The following is a 25,124-nucleotide window of genomic DNA, read 5'->3' on the forward strand; positions in this document are numbered from 1 at the left end:
CTAGGCCATGCTATTTCTCCATTCTGAGGACACAGCTGTCTCCTAACTCTGTTGTACTCTCCTAAATGCTCCATAATGTGCTCTGCCCACAGTAGACTATAAGATCCCTTGATGGCAGAGATCATGTCTACTAACTCTTTTGTCCCCTCCCTATCGCTCAATACAGTGTTCTGCACACAGCCAACTGTATAACCTCCTTGAGGACAGAGATCATGGCTACTCATTCTATTTTTTTATGGTATTTGTTAAGCGATTACTGTGTGCCAGACACTGTACTTAGCCCTGGGGTAAAACCAAGCTAATTGGGATAACAATAATAATAATAATTGCGGTATTTTTTAAGTGCTTACTATGTGTCAGGCACTGTACTAAGCCCTGGGATAGAGCCAAACTATTTGGGATAATATTAGTGATAATAATAATGATTGTGGTATTTGTTAAATGCTTACTAAGTGCCAGGCACTGTTTTCAGTGCTGGGATGAATACAAGCAAATCAGGTTGGACATAGCCCCTGTCCCACATGGGGCTCACAATCTCAATCCCCATTTTACAGATGAGGGAACTGAGCCCCCCAAAAGTGGCCTGCCCAAGGTCACACAGCAGACAGAGGGCGGGGTTGGGATTAGGACCCAAGTCCTTTTGACTCTTCCAAGCACTCAGTCCACAGGCACAGATGAGTGAGCGTCACCATCGATCGTATCTCCTTCCAATACGAGGGACAGATAGAGATATAGCACAGTGCTCTGCACAATGTAGGTGCCAGATTGAGCCCAGAGATGGATTGATGGGTCCAGTGTGGATGTAAAGAGTCTCTTGGGCTGCTGGTGGCCAATTCTCCCTAGGAGTGGGTGCGCTGGGCTGGTCGGTTCATCAGGTGGTGCTTGGGGTCTTCACTTGGTCCTCGTCAGGGCCTGAACCGTGATGTGCTTGGTACAGCGCTCTGCACACAGTAGGCGCTCAATAAATATGATAGAATGAATGAAATGCCCTTCTCTGCTCTGTCCGTAACAGACCACAACAGAATCCACGCCACCGACGTGCTGCACGCTGTGTGGTACCTCACCACCCAGCCCGTGCCCGGCCTGTCCACCAGCCTCAATGACCATGGATCGGCCAGTGATTCAGGTCTTTACTCTGTGGCCATTCTCTGTGTGCCTGCGCGGGTGTGTGGGTGCATATATGTGTGTGTGTGTGTGTGTTCAGGTGTGTGCACACGTGTAATTGCATGTGCATTTGGGTGTCTATGTAACTGTGTGCGCCATGTGTATTTCCCCCTTGGAACTAATAATAATGAAAATTATTATGGCATTTGTTAAACGTTTACTGTGTGCTGGGCACTGTATTAAGTGCTGGAGTAGCTAGAGACAAATTGGGTTGGACTCAGTCCCTGTCCCATGTGGGGCTCGCAGTCTCAATGCCCATTTTACAGATGAGGGAACTGAGGCCCAGAGAAGCCAAGTGACTTATTCAAGGTCACACAGCAGACAAGTGGCAGAGCTGGGATTAGAACTCATGACCTTCGGAATCCCAGGCCCGCACTCTATCCATTCCGTCATGCCGCTTTTTGCTAACTCTCCTCCCAGCTGGGTAACAAGATGTGAATCACCCGATGGGGCAGGGAATGTGTCTATTACACATTGTTACATTGTCCCCTGCCCAAGCACTTAGTACAGTGCTCTGCACACAGTAAGCGCACAGTCAATACAATTGACAGTCTGACTTGTGGTCCAGGGTGTCGTCGTGGCACGGTGTGTTTGCATCTGTGCGTGTGTTTGGTTTGTATGTGTGACAGCACACGTGTGAGGTCAGAGAGCGAGTGTGCTCCCACGGCTTCGGCGCTGACCACATAACCCATGTCCGGCCCCCGGCTTTGTCCCCCTCATTCCCTCCTCACCCCCAGACTCGGACAGCGGGGTCCCGCACGGCCACACGGGCTACGTCTTCTCCAAGATGTACATGGCGGGCGAGGAGCGGTCCGGCTGCCTGGCCGGGCACATCCCTGCCCTGGAGCTGATGGCCCTCTACGTGGCCGCCGCCATGCATGACTATGACCACCCAGGAAGGACCAACGCCTTCCTCGTGGCCACCAGTGCCCCCCAGGTAAGCCTCCGCTCCCGGGGGTCACCCTCCAGCCCCTTGAACGGGTCGGCGGGCGGTGGTTTGTATCAAGCACTTCCTGTGGGCAGATCACGGTCCTGAGCACCAGTCTTTCGTATGTCCTGGGGCGAAATGGCCAAGTAACGTGGGTTGGGGTGTCCGGCTTATTGGTAACCACCGGGTTCACGGCTGGGCCTGTGGTGTTGGCCGGTTTGGAGAGGGGGCCTGAAAACCAGTGACAGACGGTCATTGTAACTGTGGGCGTGATATCGGGGGCCTGAGGTGAGGGCTGAGAGAGGAGGCTGCCATTTGGGGCCTTGCCCACCCTGACTGGAAGCTACCGGGCCCTGTCCAAGAGTGGGGCGATCAAAGGTTGGGGAGGGGCGTGATGGCGGGTTTCCAGCTCACACCAGGGTGGGGGGCCAGGTTTCTCCCCCCCCCACCCCTGGTGAGTCTGTAAGGACACCTGGGACTGTCAGCCTCCCGGAAGGACCGAGTCCTCAGTCAGGCTTCAGCATCGATTCAGCCCTTCAATGCCACTGTCTCAGGGGAGAGGCATAAAGTCCAAAGAACAAGCCCCTCTCTCTTTTTTTTCCTTAGGGTAGCTGTATCGAGAAGCAGCGTGGCTCAGTGGAAAGAGCACGGGCTTGGGAGTCAGAGGTCATGGGTCCGAATACTGGCTCCACCACTTAGCTGTGTGACCTTGGGCAAGTCACTTAACTTCTCTGTGTCTGTTACCTCATCTGTAAAATGGGGATTAAGACTGTGAGCCCCACGTGGGACAACCTGATCATCATCATCATCATCAATCGTATTTATTGAGCGCTTACTGTGTGCAGAGCACTGTACTAAGCGCTTGGGAAGTACAAATTGGCAACATATAGAGACAGTCCCTACCCAACAGTGGGCTCACAGTCTAAAAGGGGGAGACAAAACCAAACATACTACAAAATAAAATAGAATAGATACGTACAAGTAAAATAAATAAATAAGTAGAGTAGTAAATATGTACAAACATATATACATATATACAGGTGCTGTGGGGAAGGGAAGGAGGTAAGGTCAGGGGGATGGAGAGGTATCCCCCTCAGCACTTAGAACAGTGCTTCACATATAGTAAGCGCTTAACAAATACCATCATTATTATTATTATTATTATTATTATTATTTAGCGCTTATTGTGTGCCAAGCACTGTACAAAGCGCCAGAAGAGCTAATCTAGACTGTGAGCTCATTGTGAGAAGGGATTGTCTCTCTTTATTGCTGTATTTGATATTCCCAAGCACTTAGTGCTGTGCTCCACACACAGTAAGTGCTTGATAAATATGATTGAATGAATAATCAGGTTGGACACAGCCTAGGTCCCATGTGGGGCTCGCAGTCTTGATCCCCATTTTACAGATGAGGGAACTGAGGCACAGAGGAAAGAAGAGACTTGCCCATGATCACACAGCAGATATGTGGCAGAGTGGGATTAGAAGCCAGGTCCTTCTGATTCCCAGGCCCGGGCTCTATCCATTAGGCCATGCTGCCTCCATGTGAATGGCAGCCATCTGACATCGCCCCTTGACCATGTAGCCTAGTGGAAAGTGCGTGGGCCTAGGAGTCTGAGGAACTAGGTTCGAATCCCACCTCCGCCACTTAGCTGCTGTGACCTTGGGCAAATCATTTCACTTCTCTGTGCTTCAGTTTCCTCATCCACAGAATGGGGATTCAGTACCTTTACTCACTCCTACTTAGTCCGTGAGCCCCATGTGTGACCTGATGAAGTTGTATCTTGTCTGGGCTTACCACAGTGCCTGGCACATAATAATAATAATAATGGCATTTGTTAAGTGCTTACTGTATGCAAAGCACTGTTCTAAGTGCTGGGGTGGGATAGAAGGTGATCAGATTGTCCCACGTGGGGCTCATAGTTTTAATCCCCATTTTACAGATGAGGTAACTGAGGCACAGAGAAGTTAAGTGACTTGCCCAAAGTCACACAGCTGACAATTGGCGAAGCCAGGAGTTGAACCCATGACCTCTGACTCCCAAGCCCATGCTCTTTCCACTGAACCACGCTGCTTCTCTAGCGATTACCGGATACCACAATTATTATTATCATTGTCATGCTGATTTTCTCAGGCCGTGCTATACAACGACCGGTCGGTTTTGGAGAACCACCACGCCGCCGCCGCCTGGAGCCTCTTCATGTCTCACCCAGAGTATAATTTCCTCATCAACCTCGACCATGTGGAGTTCAAACATTTCCGCTTCCTTGTCATCGAAGCCATTTTGGCCACTGATCTGAAGAAACACTTCGACTTCGTGGCAAAATTCAATGCCAAGGTAACTCGCTGAGGGCCCGGTCTTAGTTCTATGGTCAGAGAGGAAAGGAGTCATTGAGAACATAACTCAGCTCCAGTGGTAGGGGGGTTTGGCCAAGACAACTGTGTTAAGTGGTCCCTGAGGAGCAGTGTGGCCTAGTGGCTAGAATCCAGGCCTGGGAGTCAGGAGGCCTTGGGTTCATTCATTCATTCATTCAATCATATTTATTGAGCACTTACTGTGTGCAGAGCACTGTACTAAACTCTTGGGAAGTAGAAGTCGGCAACATATGGAGACAGTCCCTACCCAACAATGGGCTCACAGTCTAGAAGGAGGGGACAGACAACAAAACAAAACATGTAGACTGGTGTCTACATGGGTTCTAATCCCAGCTCTGCCACTTGCCTACTGGGTGTCCTTGGGTAAGTCACTTCACTTCTCTGGGCCTCAATCACTTCATCTGTAGAACGGGGATTAAGACTGTGAACCCCTTCTGGGACAGGGACTGTGTCCAACCCAATTTGCTTGTATCCACCCCACCACTTAGTACAGTGCCTGGCCTGTAGTAAGCACTTAAGAAATGCCATGGTTATTATTATTATTATTATTATGCACCATCAGTACTGGAAGACTTGTGGAGGAGTCTGCTCAGGTATCTTGGGAAGAGTCATTCAACTAATGGTATTTCCCGAGTGTTTACTCTGTGCAGTACACTGTTCTAAGAGCTTGGGAAAATACAACGCAACAGAGTTGGTAGACTCAGTCCCTACACACAATGGATGGATGGATGGATGGATGGCCTTTGGCTCTGTGAGAGGGAACATTGTATAACAACAATAATAATAATAATGATGATGATGATGATGGCATTGGTTAAGTGCTTACTATGTGTCGAGCACTGTTCTAAACACTGGAGGGGATACAAGGTGATCAGGTTGTCCCCCGTGGGGCTCACAGTCTTAATCCCCATTTTACAGTTGAGGTAACTGAGGCACAGAGAAGTGAAGTGACTTGCCCAAAGCCACACAGCTGATCGGTGGCGGAGTTGGGATTAGAACCCATGACCTCTGACTCCCAAGCCCGGACTCTTTCCACTATTCCACGCTGCTTTCACTGTGGGAAGGGAAGGTGTTTACCAACTCTGCTGTATTGGACTCTCCCAGGCACTTAGTACAGTGTTCTGTGCACAGTAAGAGCTCAATATATAACATTCACTGTCTGACAATTGGGAAGAAGTTTGATGGGCTGACAAAATGGAGAGAAGTATCGCACAGGAGACCAGAGGAGGATGCAATGGGGAGTGGTGGCACAAACAAACTATCCAAGAGTAAAGTTGGTGGTAGAGTGTAACAGAATCACTCAATTGATCCTCTATTATTCATTGTCATATTTATTGAGCACTTACTTTGTGCTTGGGAAAGTACAATAATACAACAAACAGTGACATTCTTTGCCCACAATGTATTGAGCACTTACTGTGTGCAGGGAGGACACTAGGGAGTGTACAGAATAAAAGAGTTTTTAGACACATTCCCTTTCCCACAGCAAGCATACCATATAGATGGGGAGACTAACATTAATATAATATATTAATATTAATATATTAATATTTTAGACTGTGAGCCCACTGTTGGGTAGGGACTGTCTCTATATGTTGCCAATTTGTACTTCCCAAGCGCTTAGTACAGTGCTCTGCACATAGTAAGTGCTCAATAAATACGATTGATGATGATAAATAAATAAACTGTGGATAGGTACACAAGTGTTGTGGAGCTGAGGTAGGGCTAAAAAAAGAAGCAAATCCAAGTGTAATAATAATAATAATAATGTCATTTGTTAAGTGCTTACTATGTGCAAAACACTATTCTAAGCGCTGGGAGGATACAAGGTGATCAGGTTGTCCCACGTGGGGCTCACAGTCTTCACTCCCATTTTACAGATGAGGGAACTGAGGCTCAGAGAAGTGAAGTGACTTGCCCAAGGTCACACAGCTGACAATTGGCGGAGCCGGGATTTGAACCCATGACCTCTGACTCCCAAGCCTGGGCTCTTTCCACTGAGCCATGCTGCTTCTCTGAGCATAAGGGTGATGCAGAAGAGAATGGGAGAAGAGGAAATTAAGGCTTAGTCAGGGAAGGCCTCTGGGACAAGATGTCCCTTCAGTAAGGCTTTGAAGTAGGGGAGGGCAATTATCTGTCTGATAGGAGGAGGGAGGAAGTTTAAGAGAAGGAGCGTGGCTCAGTGGAAAGAGCCCGGGCTTTGGAGTCAGAGGTCATGGGTTCAAATCCCGACTCCGCCACTTGTCAGCTGTGTGACTTTGGGCAAGTCACTTCACTTCTCTGGGCCTCAGTTACCTCATCTGTAAAATGGGGAGTAAGACTGTGAGCCCCACATGGGACAACCTGATCACTTTGTATCCTCCCCAGCGCTTAGAACAGTGCTTTGCACATAGTAAGCGCTCAACAAATACCATCATTATTATTATTATTATTATTTCAGGACAGAGGTGGGACGTGGGCAAGGGGTCAGCAGTGAGATAGACGAGATCAAGGTACAGTGAGGAGTTTGGCATTAGACGAATGGAGTGTGCAGGGTGGGTTATAGTAAGAGAGCAGGGAGGTGAGGCAGGAGGGGGTCTGGTGATTGAGTGTATTAAAACCAATGGGAAGGAGTTTCTGTTTGTTGCAGAGGGGGATGGACAACCACTGGAGGTCTTCGAGGAGTGGGGTGACGTGTCCTGAGCCGTTTAGTAGAAAAGTGTTTCGGGTGGCAGAGTGAAGTATGGACTGTAGTGGGGAGAGACAGGAGGCTGGGAGGTCTGCAAGGAGGCTGATGCAGTAATCAGGGTGGGGAAGGAGAAGTGCTTGGATCAACAACAGTTTGGATGGAGAGGAAAGGGCGGATTTAGCCACGTTGTGAAGGTGGAACCAAAAAAAATGCCTAAAGCCCAGACAGAAATGTCCAAAGCTGGAGGGCGCCTAGTTCATCTATAACAGAGCGGTTGTGCCTTCCCAGAAGCCCCCACTCTGACTGTGGTCCTCCCCCTTGTCCTATGCTGTGTGGACGGGGACAACCGATTCTTTGAACCTACTAAACTGTAAGCTCCTTGTGGGCAGGGAATATGTCTAGCAACTCTGTTGTATTATCTTTTAGACTGTGAGCCCACTGTTGGGTAGGGACTGTCTCTATATGTTGCCAACTTGTACTTCCCAAGCGCTTAGTACAGTGCTCTGCACACAGTAAGCGCTCAATAAATACGATTGATTGATTGACTGATCCTCTCCCAAGCGCTTAGTACAGAACCCTGAACACAGTAAGCACTCAATAAATACAACTGATTGATTATGATAAGGCTGCCGTTGTCTGACAGATGTTCCCTGATTCCCCACATGGCGTTCTGGCCATAACCCAGAATGGTAATCCACCCTCCTGCAGAAAGGAGCAGATTTTTAAAAGTCTCCCGTTCATGTCTGTCCTCACGTTGCCTTATAACGTGAACTGTGAAATGGAACCCAAGGGGGAATTGCAGCAGGAAGTCTCAATTCCACCTGAGAAGCAGCATGGCGTAGTAGCCCAGGCCTGGGAATCAGAAGGTCACGGGTTCTCATCCCAGCTTCACCATGTGGCTGCTGAGTGGCCTTGGGCAAGTCACTTTACTTCCCTGGGCCTCAGTTCTCTCAGCCATAAAATGGGGTTCAAGACTGTGAGCTCCACGTGGGACAGAGACTGTGTCCAACCTGATTTGCTCGTCTCCACCCCAGCGCTTAGTACAGTCCTTGGCACGTAGTAAGTGCTCAAGAAATACCGCAATTATTATGATAAACTGGGAAGCAGCGTGGCTTAGTGGGAAGTGCATGGGCTTGGGAGTTAGAGGTCACGGGTTCTAATCCCAGCTCTGCCACTTGTCTGCTGTGTGACCTTGGGCAAGTCACTTAACTTCTCTGTGCCTCAGTTACCTCATCCGTAAAATAGGTATTAAGACTGGGAGCCCCACGTGGGACAACCTGATTACCTTGTATCCACCTTAGCGCTTAAAATGGTGCTTGGCACAGAGTAAGCACTTAACAAATACCATCAATATGATGATTAACCATTCTCATCCAAATTGGATTGCCGCTGTCCATTATGGGTTTTCTCATTTGGACGAGTTCCGATGGGAAGAAACGGAGGAGAAGGGCGATGTGGTTTCGAGTTCCCACCGGGCCCAGTGTGGGCAGAGGTTTCTCCCAGAATCCCCGCTCTCGCGTGACCGGCCCCGGGAGCCAAGGCGCTTTCTGCATCTCGTGCAGGTGAACGAAGAAGTCGGGATCGACTGGGCCAACGAGAACGACCGCCTGCTGGTCTGCCAGATGTGCATAAAACTGGCCGACATCAACGGCCCCGCCAAGTGCAAGGAACTCCACCTTCAGTGGACGGACGGCATCGTCAACGAGTTTTACCAGCAGGTAATCTACCTCACACTGGACCGCGGAAACTGGCCATCTACATCAGGATCGGTCTCCCCCTCTAACCTGGAAGCTCCCGGAGGGTGGGGAATGTGTCTTCCCACTCTCTTAGGTTGGACTCTCCCAAGTACTTAGTACAGTGGTCTTGCACGCAGTAAGTGCTCAATAAATGCCACTGATGGATAGGGTAGGAGGGAATGTGTCTACCAGTTCTGCTGTACTGGACTCACCCAAGCACTGAGTACATTGTTCCGCACATTAATTCATTCGTTCAGTTGCATTTATTGAGCCTTTACTGTGTTCAGAGCACTGTACTAAGCCCTTGGAAAATACAATTCAGGCATATAGTAAGTGCTCAATAAATACCATTGATTCATTGATTAATTAATGGGCAGTAGGGAACATGTTGATCAACTCCACCCCCTTTCCATCCCTCCTGCCTTACTTCCTTCCCCTCCCCACAGCACCTGTATATATGTATATATGTTTGTATGTATTTCTCTATTTATTTTATTTGTACATATTCTATTTCTTTTATTTTGTTGATATGTTTTGCTTTGTTCTCTGTCTCCCCCTTCTAGACTGTGAGCCCACTGTTGGGTAGGGACCGTCTCTATATGTTGCTAACTTGTACTTCCCAAGCGCTTAGTACAGTGCTCTGCACACAGTAAGTGCTCAATAAATATGATTGAATGAATGAATGAATGAACTCTGGTATGTTGAACTCTCCCAAGTGCTTAGTACAGTGCTCTGCACACAGTAAACGCTCCATTAACACCATCGATTGATTGGTTGATTGGACAGGAGGGATTGTGTCTACTAAATCTGTTGTATTGGACTCCCCAAGCGTTTAGTACAGTGCTCTGCATAGAGTCAGCTCTCAGGAAACACCATTGATTAATAATAATGATGGCATTTATTAAGCGCTTACTATGTGCAAAGCACTCTTCTAAGCACTGGGGGGATACAAGGTGATGAGGTTGTCCCACGTGGGGCTCACAGTCTTCATCCCCATTTTACAGATGAGGGAACTGAGGCACAGAGAAGTTAAGTGACTTGCCCAAAGTCACACAGCTGAGTGGTGGAGCTGGGATTCAAACCCATGACCTCTGACTCCAAAGCCCAGGCTCTTTCCCACTGAGCCACGCTGCTTCCCCTAATAATTAATAGGGAGTAAGGAACTTGTCTACTAACTCTGCTATATTGGACTCTCCCAAGCACTTAGTACACTGCTCTAAACAAAGTAAGCACCCAATAAATATAACTGATGGATTGACTGGGCCAGGAATATGTCTACCAACTCTGTTGTATTGTCCTCTCCTAATAATAATAATAATAATGATGATATTTGTTAAGCACTTACTATGTGCCAAGCACTGTTCTAAGCACTGGGGAGGATACAAGGTAATCAGGTTGTCCCATGTGGGGCTCACAATCTTAATCCCCATTTTACAGATGAAGGAACTGAGGCCCAGAGAAGTTATGTGACTTGCCCAAAGTCACACAGCTGACAGTCGGCAGAGCCGGGATTTGAACCCCTGACCTCTGACTCCCAAGCCCATGCTCTTTCCACTGATCCACGCTGCCCTCCGCGTAGAGTAAACATTGAATAAGTGGCACTCAAGGATGGATTGATAGAAGTAAACGATGTCAGCTTGGGTCACTCATAATGAAGCGAAGAAGGCTTGCTGGGGGAGAGATCAGTCTGCGCTTTGTGGCTAGCATTCCCCCTCGGCGATGGCCACGATATTTATTGAGCACCCGCAAGAGGCCATCCAGTCTTCTCATGACTTAGCACTTTATCCTCACCCCCGAACATGACCCACATGGAGCGTGCATTCAAACAGGGGAGACAATCATCAGAACTATGACAGGAAGAAAAATCAGAGGACGTATTTGACAGCATTATTAGTTATAACAATAATAATTATGACATTCGTTAAGTGCTTACTATGCATCAGGCACTGTACTAAGCAATAATAATAATAACATTTGTAGTATAAAGTGCTTACTATGTTCCAGTGTCATCCTCGACTCCGCTCTCTCATTCACCCCTCACATCCAAGCCGTGATCAAAACCTGCCGGTCTCAGCTCCGCAACATTGCCAAGATCCGCCCTTTCCTCTCCATCCAAACCGCTACCCTGCTCATTCAAGCTCTCATCCTATCCCGTCTGGACTACTACACTAGCCTTCTCTCTGATCTCCCATCCTCGTGTCTCTCTCCACTTCAATCCATACTTCATGCTGCTGCCCGGATTATCTTTGTCCAGAAACGCTCTGGGCATATTACTCCCCTCCTCAAAAACCTCCAATGGCTACCGATCAATCTGCGCATCAGGCAGAAACTCCTCACCCTGGGCTTCAAGGCTGTCCATCACCTCGCCCCCTCCTACCTCACCTCCCTTCTCTCCTTCTACGGCCCAGCCCGCAACCTCCGCTCCTCCACCGCTAATCTCCTCACTGTACCTCGCTCTCGCCTGTCCCGCCATCGACCCCCGGCCCACGTCATCCCCCGGGCCTGGAATGCCCTCTCTCTGCCCATCCGCCAAGCTAGCTCTCTTCCTCCCTTCAAGGCCCTGCTGAGAGCTCACCTCCTCCAGGAGGCCTTCCCAGACTGAGCCCCTTCTTTCCTCTCCCCCTCGTCCCCCTCTCCATCCCCCCGTCTTACCTCCTTCCCTTCCCCACAGCACCTGTATATATGTATATATGGTTGTACATGTTTATTACTCTATTTATTTATTTATTTATTTATTTTACTTGGACATTTCTATCCTATTTATTTTATTTTGTTGGTATGTTTGGTTCTGTTCTCTGTCTCCCCCTTTTAGACTGTGAGTCCACTGTTGGGTAGGGACTGTCTCTATGTGATGCCAATTTGTACTTCCCAAGCGCTTAGTACAGTGCTCTGCACATAGTAAGCGCTCAATAAATACAATTGATTGATTGATTGATTCCAGGCACTGTAATAATAATCATAATTATTATGATATTTGTTAATCGCTTACCATGTCCCAAGCACTATTCTAAGCGCTGGGGGAGATAGATACAAGATAATCAGGTTGTCCCAAATGGGGCTCACAGTCTTCATCCCCATTTTGTAGGTAAGGTAACTGAGGCACAGAGAAGTTAAGTGGCTTGCTCAAGGTCACACAGCAGACAAGTGACGGAGCCAGGATTAGAACCCACGTCCTCTGACTCCCAAGCCTGGGGTCTTGCCACTAAGTCATGCTGCTTCTCTGTACTGAGCGCTGGGGCGGATACAAGCAAATCGGATTGGACGCAGTTCCTGTCCCACATGGGGCTCACAGTCTTAATCCTCATTTTCCGAATGAGACTTTTATTTTTATTTTATTTTAATTTATTTTTATTATTTTATTTTTATTTTATTATCTTTTAGACTGTGAGCCCACTGTTGGGTAGGGACTGTCTCTATATGTTGCCAACTTGTACTTCCCAAGCGCTTAGTACAGTGCTCTTCACACAGTAAGCGCTCAATAAATACGATTGATTGATGAGGGAACTGAGACCCAGAGAAGTGAAGTGACTTGCCCAAGGTCACACAGCAGACAAGTGGCAGGACTGGGATTAGAACCCAGGTCCCTCTGACTCCCGGGCCCAGTCTCTATCCACTAGGCCACACTGCTTCTCATCTATCCATCCTACTGCAGAAGAAGGGCGAAGATGACGTGGGAGGTGGGGATTTTCTGGGGAAGGCTTGGAGAGGAGGTGGATTTTGAAGGGAGGCCTTGGAACATGGGGAGAGCAAGGGTAGGTTGGCTTGGTGGGGAGTAGAGGATTGCCGGGCTGGGGGAATAGTATGGCCACAGGAATGGAGACAGAAAAGTCAAGATCGGAGAGGCCTAGGGACAGATGCAGCATGGCCTAGTGGATAGACCGTGAGCTTTGGAGTCAGAAGGTCATCAATCAATCAATCAATCGTATTTATTGAGCGCTTACTATGTGCAGAGCACTGTACTAAGCGCTTGGGAAGTACAAATTGGCATCACATAGAGACAGTCCCTACCCAACAGTGGGCTCACAGTCTAAAAGGGGGGACAGAGAACAAAATCAAACATACTAACAAAATAAAATAAATAGAATAGATATGTACAAAATAGAATAGATATGTGCAAGCTAATCCCAGCTCTGCCACTTGTCTGCTGTGTGACCTTGGGCATGTCACTTCACTTCTCTGTGCCTCAGTTCCCTCATCTGTGAAATAGGGATTAAGACTGTGAACCCCACTTGGGACAACCTGATTACCTTGTATCTACTCCAGCACTTAGAACAGTGCTCGGCACATAGTAAGCACTTAACAAATACCATCCTCATCATCATAACTGCTGTGGGGTTGGGAGGCGGTGATGAATGAAGGGACAAAGTCAGGGTGATGCATTCATTCATTCATTCAGTCGTATTTATTGAGCGCTTACTGTGTGCAGAGCACTGTATTAAGCGCTTGGGAAATGCAAATTGGCAACATATAGAGAGGGTCCCTGCCCAACAGTGGGCTCACAGTCTAGAAGAAGGGATGCAGAAGGGAGAGAGAGAAGAGGAAAGGAGGGCTGATTTGCACGCTTTATTCACCCCTATGAATATATTATCATAATGATAATTATGGTATTTGTTAAGGGCTTACTATGTGCCAAGCACTGTTCTAAGCACTGGGGGAGATGCAAGGTAAATCAGATTGTCCCATGTGGGGCTCAAGGACTCAATCCTCATTTTACAGGCGAGGTAACTGAGGCACAGAGAAGTGAAGTGACTTGCCCAAGGTCATAGAGCAGACAAGTGGAGAAACCCGGATTAGAACCCAGCCTGTGCTCTTGCCACTTGGCCACCCTCTCTCAGCCCCTTAGCACAGTGCTTGGAACAATACTTGGCACATAGTAAGCACTTAACAAATACCATTATTATTATTATTATTATGTCCACAATTTGTTTCTCTTCATGTCTGTCTCCCCCCTTTGGACCATAAGCTCGTCATGGGCAGGGAATTGTCTATCAACTCTGTCTATATCGGGCTCTCTCAAGCACTTAGTCCAGTGTTCTGCACCCAGATAGCGCTCAATAGATAGGATCGATCGATCGGTGGCTGATCGCGCCGGGGTTCGCGTTTGTGTCGTTTGTGGTGGGAGACTGACAAAGCGGTGTGGTCTCCAGGGTGACGAAGAGGCCAGCCTGGGCCTTCCCATCAGCCCGTTCATGGACCGCTCGGCTCCTCAGCTGGCCAACCTCCAGGAGTCCTTCATCTCCCACATCGTGGGGCCGCTGTGCCACTCCTACGACTCGGCCGGCCTGATGCCCGGGAAGTGGGTGGAGGATGACGCCGACGGCAGCGAGCTGGAGGGCGACCCCGACGCCCACCCCGAGGACGGGGAGGAGGAAGAGGACGACGACGGGCAGAGCACCCCCGAAGGGGAAGCTGGCGAAAACGCCGAATCCTCAAGTAAGCCGGGAAAGGGGCAGCGGGACTTAATGGCGAATAATAATAACGATGACAATTGTGGTAGTTCTTAAGCACTTACTCTGTGCCAAGCACGGTGCTAAGCACTGAGCACTGTTCAGGTGTTCCGATATTGGGGCCCGGGGCCTGTGATGGGGTGGGGTCTCTCTAGAAGCCGAATTTTTAACTGTCACTTCTTGGTTTCAATTATTGCCTGACTTGCGATGGAGGATACCTTACCTTCTGATGACTGGCAGTTGGAAACAAACCAGTTTTAGAGTGATTTTTCAGCTCTCCTATGAGCAACAAACTACCCCATCCCAGGCAGTGCTCTTCCTTGCACCCGTCAAAATGGAGTTTTCAGCAAGGGAATGCTTATTCATTCATTCAATCATATTTATTGAGCACTTACTGTGTGCAAAGCACTGTACTAAGCTTATGAAGTGTTAGTCCTTGCAGGAGACCATGTAACACACCCTCGTACTTTCCCAAGTTGATGAGGATGAAAGCAGGGGTATTTATGAAGCATTTACTGGGTACTAGGCAAGATGCAAAATAATTAGGTCAGATGCAGAGAAGTAGCTTGGTGTAGTAGATAGTAATAATAATAATGGCAATTATGGTATTTGTTAAGCACTTACTATGTACAAGACACTGTACTAAGTTCTGGGGTACATACAAGCAAATTGGGTTGAGATGCAGTCTCTGTCCATGTTCATTCATTCATTCATTCAGTCAGTCTATTTATTGACCACTTACTGTGTGCAGAGCACTGGACTAAGCACTTGAGAAGCACGAGTCGGCAACATATAGAGACAGTCCCTACCCAACAACGGGCTCACAGTCTAGAAGAGGGAGACAGACAATGAGACAAAACATGTGGACAGGTGTCAAGTCATCAGAATAAATAGAAATAAAACTAGATGCACATCATTAACAAAATAAAAAGAATAGTACAAAATAAAAAGAATAATAAATATGTACAGTGAGCCCATGAGGGGCTCACAGTCTCAACCCCCATTTTACAGATGAGGTAACTGAGGCACAGAAAAGTAAAGTGATGTGCCCAAGGTCACACAGCAGATACGTGGCGGAGCTGGGATTAGAACCCATGACCTTGTGATTCCCATGCCTGTGCTTTATCTACTACACCATGCTTCTTCTCTGAGCACGGGCCTGCGAGTCAGAAGATCATGGGTTCTACTCACGGCTCTGCCACTTGTCTCCCGTGTGACCTGGGGCAAGCCAATTCATTTCTCTGTGCCTCGGTTCCCTCATCTGTAAAATGGGGATTGTGACCATGAGCCCCGAGTGGGACAGGGACTGTGTCCAACCTGATTAACTTGTATCTACCTTGGCTTATAGGAAGCACTTAACAAATCTCTTAATTATCATTATTATTATTATTATTATTGTTGTCCATGGGAGCAAGGAAATACTCGTATTTTATCCCCATTTTACTGATAAGGAAAGAGACAGTGCAGATAGTGCCTGAGAAGCAGCATGGCTCGGTGGAAAGAGCACGGGCTTTGGAGTCAGAGATCAGGGGTTCAAATCCCAGCTCTGCCAATTGTCAGCTGTGTGACTTTGGTCAAGTTAGTTAACTTCTCTGTGCCTCAGTTACCTCATCTGTAAAATGGAGATTAAGACTGTGAGCCCCCTGTGGGACAACCTGTAACCTCCCCAGCACTTAGAACAGTGCTTTGCACATAGTAAGCGCTTTATAAATGTCATTATTATTATTATTATTATAAGGGAATTGTTCAAGGTCACCAGTAAGCAAGTAGTAGATCGACAACCCAGAACTTCTGATTTCTGATCATTTAACCAATCAGTGGTGTTTATCGAGTGCTTACTGTGTGCAGAGAGCACTGTAGTAAGTGCTCAAGAGAATACAACATGAAAGATGATAGACACGTTGCCTGCTCACAAGTAGTTTACAATCCGGAGGGTTCTTTGCCATCACCACTATTCATTCATTCATTCGTATTTATTGAGTGCTTACTGTGTGCAGAGCACTGTACTAAGCTCTTGGGAAGTACAAGTTGGGAACATATAGAGACGGTCCCTACCCAACAATGGGCTCACAGTCTAGAAAACCCCATTTGCTTCCCCATGTTCCACAAAATCACCACCCGCACAAAAAAATGTTTTTCAAAAACAGGGATGAAAAACAGAAGACATCGCTACTTGGGTGACCTGTCATCGTCTTAAACTTAACTTGTCCAAAACAGAACTCCTTATCTTCCCACCCAAACCGTGTCCTCTCCCAGGCTTTCCCATCGCCGTTGACAGCACCTTCATCCTGCCTATCTCACAAACCCTTAACCTTGGCTTTATCCTTGACTCCTCTCTCTCATTCAATTCACATATTCAATCTATCACTAAATTCTGCTGATTCAACCTTCACAACATGGCTAAAATCCACGCTTTCTTCCCCATTCAAACTGCTACCATGTTTATCCAAGCCCTTATCCTATCTCACCGTGCTTACTGCATCAGCCTCCTTGGTGACCTCCCAGCCTCCCATTTCTCCCCACTCACTCCAGTCCATACTTCACTCTGCTGCCCGGATCGTTTTTCCACATAAATGTTCAGGACACATTTCCCCACTCCTCAACAACCTCCAGTTGTTGCCCATCCACCTCTGCATCAAACAGAAACTCCTGACCATTGGTTTTAAAGTGCTCAGTCACCTTAGTCACCTTTTTGCCTCACCCCGTTGCTCTCCTAAGACAAACCAGCCCATGGTTTGCTCCTCTTCCCTCTTCATATCCATCACACAATGACTGTCCCTCCCTTCAAAGCCTTATTCAAAGCACATCTCCTCCAGAAGGCCTTCCCTGACTAAGGTCCTTTTTTGTTTTCTTCAACTCCCTTCTTCGTCACCCTGATTTGCTCCCTTTATTCATCCATCATCATCAATCATATTTATTGAGCGCTTACTGTGTGCAGAGCACTGTACTAAGTGTTCCCTCCCTCAGCCCCACAACACTTATGTACATATCCATAATTTATTTATACTAATGTCTGTCTCCCCCTCTAGACTGCAAGCTCATTGTGGGCCCAGAATGTCTCTGTTATAGTGTTATATTGTCCTCTCCCAAGTGCTTAGTACAGTGCTCTGCCCACAGTAATCGCTCAATAAATATGGTTGATTGATGAATAATGTATTACATGATCAGTCGTATTTATTGAGCACTCTACAAATGTGTTGGTAGACATGTTCCCTGCCCACAAGGAACTTACAGTTTAGAGAGAGATATAGATATCAAAATAAATTAAGGATGTGGGCATAACTGTTATGGGGCTGAGGATGGCATGAATAAGGGGTGTGAATCCAGCTGTCAAGGCAGTGGAGAGGGAGCAGAGGAAATGGGGGTTTAGTTGGGGAAATATGCTTTTAATTAATACAGTGCTCTGCACACAGTAAGCACTCAGTAAATATGATTGAATGAATGAATGAATAAGCCTTTGAAGGTGGAGAAAATGATGTTCTAGTAGATATGAAGGGGGAGGGAATCCCAGGCCAGAGGCAGAACATGGGTGAGGGATTCTCAGTGAGATGGATGAGATGGAGGGACAGTGAATAGGTTAGCATTAGAGGAGAAGAGTGTGAGGGATGGGTTGGAGTAGGAGATCAGTGAGATAAGTAGGAGTGGGCAAGGCCATTGACTGCTTTAAAGCCTGTGGCAAGGAGTTTCTGTTTGAGGCAGAGGTGATGGGCAACTACTGGAGGGTCTTGAGTAATGGGGGAACATGGACTGAATGTTTTTGTTTTTTAAAAACTAATGATTCGAGCAGCAGAATGAAGTATAGATTAGAGCGGGGAGAGGTGGGAGGCAAGGAGGTCAGCAAGGAGGCTGATGAAGTAATCAGGGTGGGTTAGGATAAGTGCTTAGGTCAAAGTGGAAGCAGTTTGGATGGAGAGGAAAGGGTAATGTTGTGAACGTTGAACCGACAGGATTTAGGGCAGACCTAATATGTGGGTTCGATTCATTCATTCAGTAGCATTTATTGAGTGTGTACTATGTGCAGAGCTCTGTACTAAGTGCTTGGGAAGTACAAATCGTCAACATATAAAGACGGTCCCTACCCAACAACGAAATGAGTGAAGGATAATGCCAAGGTTACGGGCTTGTGAGGCAGGAAGTATGGTGGTGCCGTCTACAGTGATGGAAAAGTCACAGGGAGGACAGGGTTTCCTTGGGAAGATGAGGAGTTCTGTTTTGGACTTGTTAAGTTTGAGGTGTCAGCAGGATTTCCAAGGTGTCAGCTGTCCTGAATGCAGGAGGAAATGCGAGACTGCAGAGAGGGAGAGAGATCAGGCCTGGAGTTGTAGATTTGGGGATAATAATAATAATAATAATAATAATAATAATAATGGCATTTGTTAAGCGCTTACTATGTGCCAAGCACTGTTCTAAGCACTGGGGAGGTACAAGGTGATCAGGTTGTCCCGTGGGGGGCTCACAGTCTTCATCCCCCTTTTAGGGATGAGGTAACTGAGGCACAGAGAGGTTAAGTGACTTGCCCAAAGTCACACAGCTAGCAATTGGTGGAGCCGGGATTTGAACCCATGACCTCTGACTCCAAAGCCCGGGCTCTTTCCACTGAGCCACGCTGCTTCTCATCTACATAGAGGCGGCAGCTGAAGTCATGGGAGCAAATGAGGTCTCAAAGGAGTGGGTGTAGATGGAGAATAGAAGGGGACCCAAAACTGAGCCTGCAGGGACCCCCACAGTTAGGAGGAGCCCCCGAAAGAAACTGAGAAAGAGAAGCAAGAGAGGTGGGAAGGGAACCAGGAGAGGGTAGCATCAGTGAAGCCAAAATTGGATAATGTTTCCAGGAGAAGGGGATTATCTGAGCTGAGGGGTTGAGGAGGACTAAGATGGAGTAGAGGTCGCTGAATTCGCAAGGAGGACTGGTGACCTTTGCCGGGGGCAGTTTCCCAAAGGGGCATTCAGAATTTGTAAAATGTTGCTTAACTAAGACAGACCCCGGGATATGAAGCCAAGTGGAGTTTCAAGCCCCTATCCCACTTTAAGCTGCAGACAGTGAGATTCGAAGAACTGGAGCCGCTTGGCGTGAGACGTTCTAACGCGTTGACAGATGAGGAAGCTTGGATTAGAATCCGATGTAAAAGAGCTTTGCGGGGGAACTAAGCACTTTCTAATGAGTTCCAGAGCTGGATTGCTGTGAGATGTTCTTTGTTCCCAGTTTGAAATCGTCCCCCTCTGAACAAAGCACCGCCGCTGCTGGTGGATGCTTTAGGCCACCTTGTATCAATCAAGCAATCGTATTTATTGAGCGCTTACTGTGTGCAGAGCACTGTACTAAGCGCTTGGGAAGTACAAGTTAGCAACATATAGAGACAGTCCCTACCCAACAGTGGGCTCGCAGTCTAAAAGGGGGAGACAGAGAACAAAACCAAACATACTAACAAAATAAAATAAATAGAATAGATGTGTACTAATCCAAGCCACCAGAGTGTGGACAAGCATTTCTCAATGTTATTTTGTTCCTGAATTCTTGAAGGGTTTATCGCTGAAGTTTTCAAGGAAACCCGGAGGGTGGAGGAAGGTTTAAACTAATCTCATACGGTGCTGCATCCCAGCAGCGTGGTTTAGAGGATGCAGCACAGGCCTGGGTGTCAGAGCTCCTGGCTTCAAATCTCAGCTCTTTCACTTGTCTGCTGTGGGAACTTGGGCAAGTCATTTCACTTCTCTGGGCTTCAGTTGCCTCAGTTGTAAAATGGGGATGAAGCCTGGAACCCCTGAGTCAGACAGGGACTGGGTCCAATCTGATTAACTTGCAACTACCCCAGTGCTTAGAACATTACTTGGCACATAGTAAGCACTATTAATAATAATAATAATAATAATGGCATTTATTAAGCGCTTACTATGTTCAAAGCACTGTTCTAAGTGCTGGGGAGGTTACAAGACGATCAGGTTGTCCCTCGTGGGGCTTACAGTCTTCATCCCCATTTTACAGATGAGGTAACTGAGGCACAGAGAAGTTAAGGGACTTGCCCAAAGTCACACAGCTGACAATTGGCGGAGCCGGGATTTGAACGCATGACCTCGGACTCCAAAGCCCGTGCTCTTTCCTACTGAGCCAAGCTGCTTCTCTGTAATAATGTTATTATTATTATTATTTTTAATATTATTACCTGAAAACTCATAGACTAATTTGGCACACTGCTGATAAGAAACAAGAGACTCATTTGGGACCAAAGGTTTGGTAGGAACAGGAGTTGAGGAGGCAAGTGGAGAAGCAGCATGGTTTAGTCGAGAGAGCTCGGGCTTGGGAGTCAGAGGTCGTGGGTTCTGATCCCAACCTGATTACTCTATTTATTTACTTATTTTACTTGTACATATCTATTCTATTTATTTTATTTTGTTAATATGTTTGGTTTTGTTCTCTGTCTCCCCCTTCTAGACTGTGAGCCCACTGTTGGGTCGGGACTGTCTCTATATGTTGCCAACTTGTACTTCCCAAGTGCTTAGTACAGTGCTCTGCACACAGTAAGCGCTCAATAAATATGATTGATTGATTGATTGATTCCAACTCCACCACTCATCAGCTGTGTGACTTTGGGCAAGTCACTTCACTTCTCTATGCCCTCAGTTACCTCATCTGTAAACTGGGGATTAAGACTGTGAGCCCCACATGGGACAACCTGATAACCTTATGCTACCCCAGCGCTTAGAACAGTGCTTGGTACATAGTAATCACTTAAGAAATACCTTAATTATCATTATTATTATGAAGTGAACACAGCACCAAGCACTGCCCATGTTCCACGCAACAACACACTAAGCCACAGCCATTTTTCATGGCCAATGGAACCAGGACGGTGGGGCCCTCTTTCTTTTTTTCAGCTGCATTCACACCTATCAATCAATCAATTAATGGTATTTATTGAGTGCTTACTATGTGCAGAGCACTGTACTAAGTCCTTGAGTGAGAACCCCATGGCCCAGTAGCTAGAGCATGGGCCTTGGTGTCAGAAGGACCTGGGTTCTAATGCCGACTCTGCCACTTAGCCTGCTGTGTGACCTTGGGCAAGTCACTTCACTTCTCTGGGCCTCAGTTACTTCATTTGGAAAGTGGGGGTGAAGACTGTAAGCCCCTTGTGGGACAGGGACTGTGTCCAACCTGATTAGCTTGCATCTACCCCAGCACTTAGAACAATGCTTGACACATAGTAAGTGCTTAACAATTACCATCATTAGTATTATTATTAGAATTGGCAGACATGTTCCCTTCCCATAAGAAGGTTATATTTGTATTGTACTTTCTCAAGCGCTTAGTCCAATGCTGTTGCACACTGTAAGCACTCAATAAATACTATTGAACGAATGAATGAATGATTGAACAATCTAGAAAACCTATGAGTGAACTTCACCATGCATGGCGAATTCTTCCAATACAAAAGACAACTATAGAGAAGCAGCATGGCCTAGTAGATAGAGCAGGGACCTGTAAATCAGAAGGACCAGGGTTCTAATTCTGGCTCCACCAGTTGTCTGCTGTGAGACCTTAGGCAAGTCACTTCACTTCTCTGGGCGTCAATTACCTCCTCTGTAAAATGGGGATTGAGATTGTGAGCCCCACACCCGACCACCTCTTCCAAACTGAGCCCCCTTTTCCCTCTCCTCCTCCTCTCCCCATCACCCCCCTTTGCTCTGACCTACCTCCGTCCCCTCCCCACAGGACTTGTATATATTTGTACATATTTATTACTCTATTTTACTTGTACACATTTACTACTCTGTTTTATTAATGATGTGCTTATAGCTTTAATTCTATTTGTTCTGATGACTTTGACACCTGTCTACATGTTTTGTTTTGTTGTCTGTCTCCCCCTTCTAGACTGTGAGCCCATTGTTGGGTAGGGACCATCTCTGTATGTTGCCGACTTGTACTTCCCAAGCACTTAGTACAGTGCTCTGCACACAGTAAGCGCTCAATACATACGATTGAATGAATGAATGACAGGGACTGTGTCCAACCCGACTTGCCTATATCCACCCCAGTGCTTAGTACAGTTTCTGGCACAAAGTCAGTGCTTGACAAATACCATAGTTCCTATTCTTATTAGATTGTATCTACCCCGGAGCTTAGTACAGTTCCTGGCACATAGTGTTTAACAAATACCAAAGAAGCGAACAAAAAAATCTATATGTCTATGAACAAGGAAACTGCTGCTCTCGAGGGGTTTGAATTGAAAACAGAGTTTGAGAGAGTAATAATCATCATAATTTTAGTATTTGTTAAGTGCCTACTATGTGCTACAGTGCCTGGTATAAAGTAAGCACTTAAAAAATACCATAATAATAATAACTATTATTATTATTATATGGTAGGCACTGTATTAAGCTCTGGGGTGGATCCAAGAAGATCAGGTTGGTTACAGTCCCTGTGCCACGTGGGGTGCACAGACTCAATCCCCATTTTACAGAGGAGGTAACTGAGGCCCAGAGAAGTAAAGTGATTTGCCCAAGGTCAGACAAATGGCAGAGTCAGGATTAGAAATCATGAACATCTGATTCTCAAGCCCGTGTTTTATCCATATCTCTAGGGTTTGAGGTTAGGTCAAAGGAAGGGTGTACTTCTGTACCTTTGGAGCTTGGCATGATTTTACAGACAAACAAAGGATCTCTTTGGTCCGAAAACTTATCCAAGCCCCGTAATTGGTGGGGGAGCATGCCTGCCAACACTGTTATATTGTACGTTCCCAAGCATTTAGTACAGTGCTCTGCACACAGTAAGTGCTCAATAAATATGATTGACTGTAACATTATTGTGGGCAGGAAGCATGCCTACCAACTCTGTTACGAGAAACAGCATGGCTCAGTGGAAAGAGCATAGGCTTGGGAATCAGAGGTCATGGGTTCTAATTCCAGCTCCGCCACTTACCGGCTGTGTGACTTTGGGTAAGTCACTTCACTTCCATGTGCCTCAGCTACCTCATCTGTAAAATGGGGATTAAGATCGTGAGCCCCACGTGGGACAACCTGATCACCTTGTATCCCCCCAGCGCTTAGAACAGTGCCTTGCACATAGTAAGCGCTTAGCAAATACCATCATTATTACTTTTATTATTATTACTCTCCCAAGTGCTTAGTATAGTGCTCTGCACACAGTAAGTGCTCAATAAATACAACTGAAGATTAACTGTAAGTAAGATGAATTACATGAGAAAATGTGAATCCTTCTGTCAGTTTCTGCATTATTCCTGAAGAGGTTAAAAAATTGTGCGTGAGTGCGTGTGCACGCGCACACACATACACACACACTCACATTTACACTATCCTGTAGATTCCAAGCTGAGAGAAATTAATTTTAAACTATGTGAACGTAATTCATATAAAATTTTGGCTAGAGTGCTAGGTAATATTACAGGTGACACATAAAGATGCCCAGAGCATGACCAAAACTTTTAATCATTTAATTCAGTGGTTGTTTGGCTCTATGTGGGTCATCCTAAGTTTTCTATTTATGAGAAATTCTAGATTTAGCAAAATTACCTCGTGGCTCTTACAAATAAAAAGCCCTACTAAGTAATCCAGGCAAATAATCAAGCAGGTTTTATACTTTCCTCCACCTAAGGAGAAAATATATCACCTGTCTATACATTTTGTTTTGTTGTCTGTCTTCCCCTTCTAAACTGTGAGCCCATTGTTGGGTAGGGACCGTCTCTATATGTTGCCGATTTGTACTTCCCAAGTGCTTAGTACAGTGCTCTGCACACAGTAAGCGCTCAATAAATACAATAGAATGAATGAATGAATGAATGAGCTTGCTGTGGGCAGGAGAGGAAACATGTCCAATAACTCTGTTGTATTGTACTCTCCCAAATGTTTAGTACAGTGCTCTGCACCCAGTAAGTGCTCAGTAAATACCATTGGTTACTTATAACAATATTACGAGGAGCAACTTTTTTCCACATCTCCTGATTCAGGGACTCATTGGTCACATTTTGGCCTTTTATTAAACCACATACATACTTGTGCGTTAGCCTTTTAAACCACACACAGCACGTGTGTACATATCTGTAAGTTATTCATTTGTTCACTTATTATTTACACTCATGTCTGTCTCCCCCTCTAGACTGTAAGCTCATTGTGAGCAGCGAATGTGTCTGTTTATTGATATATTGCATTCTCCCAAGAGCTTAGTACAGTGCTGAATGAATTAGGTGAATTTCACCATTAATAGCAAGTTCTTCCAAATCAAAAGGACATCTATGAGTATACTCACACACACAAAGTCTGCCAGTCAGTCAGTCATATTTCTTGAGCACTTTCTGTGTGCAGAGCACTGTACTAAGAACTTGGAAGAGTACGATATACCAATACACAGGTACTTTCCCTGCCCTCAAAGAGCTTACAGTGTAGACACACACACACACTATTCATCGCCAACTTAGAGCTGATGTTGAGCAAGCTAGCCTCAAAAATCCATTCAGTTCATTCAGTTGTATTTACTGAGTGCTTACTGTGCACAGAGCAAATGTACTAAGTGCTTGGGAGGGTACAGTATAACAATGAAAAGACACATTTACCACTTGTCTGTGACCTTGGGCAAGCCACTTAACTCATCTGTAAAATGGGGATTAATGATAATAATAATAATAATAATAATAATAATAATGGTACTTGTTAAGCGCTTACTATGTGCCAAGCCCTGGGATAATAATAATAACAATAATGATGGTATTTGTTAAGTGCTTACTATGTACAAAACATTGTTCTACACGCTGGGGGGATACAGGGTGACCAGGTTGTCCCACGTGGGGCTCACAGTCTTAA

The 25,124-nt window shown here is 46.3% G+C and overlaps 1 protein-coding gene across 1 annotated transcript in view; it reads left to right on the top strand.

The window, feature by feature from the left end:
* PDE3A (phosphodiesterase 3A) overlaps positions 1 to 25,124 on the top strand; it is a 240,774-nt gene that overhangs the window by 207,397 nt on the left and 8,253 nt on the right. The window contains exons 11-15 of the mRNA XM_038759416.1: positions 1,013 to 1,126; positions 1,902 to 2,101; positions 4,226 to 4,429; positions 8,698 to 8,853; positions 14,019 to 14,304. Of these exons, the coding sequence (XP_038615344.1) occupies positions 1,013 to 1,126; positions 1,902 to 2,101; positions 4,226 to 4,429; positions 8,698 to 8,853; positions 14,019 to 14,304 (960 nt within the window). The remainder of the gene's footprint in view (positions 1 to 1,012; positions 1,127 to 1,901; positions 2,102 to 4,225; positions 4,430 to 8,697; positions 8,854 to 14,018; positions 14,305 to 25,124) is intronic.

The sequence above is a fragment of the Tachyglossus aculeatus genome, chromosome 2, assembly GCF_015852505.1.
Source record: "Tachyglossus aculeatus isolate mTacAcu1 chromosome 2, mTacAcu1.pri, whole genome shotgun sequence".
Classification (NCBI taxonomy): Eukaryota; Metazoa; Chordata; class Mammalia; order Monotremata; family Tachyglossidae; genus Tachyglossus; species Tachyglossus aculeatus.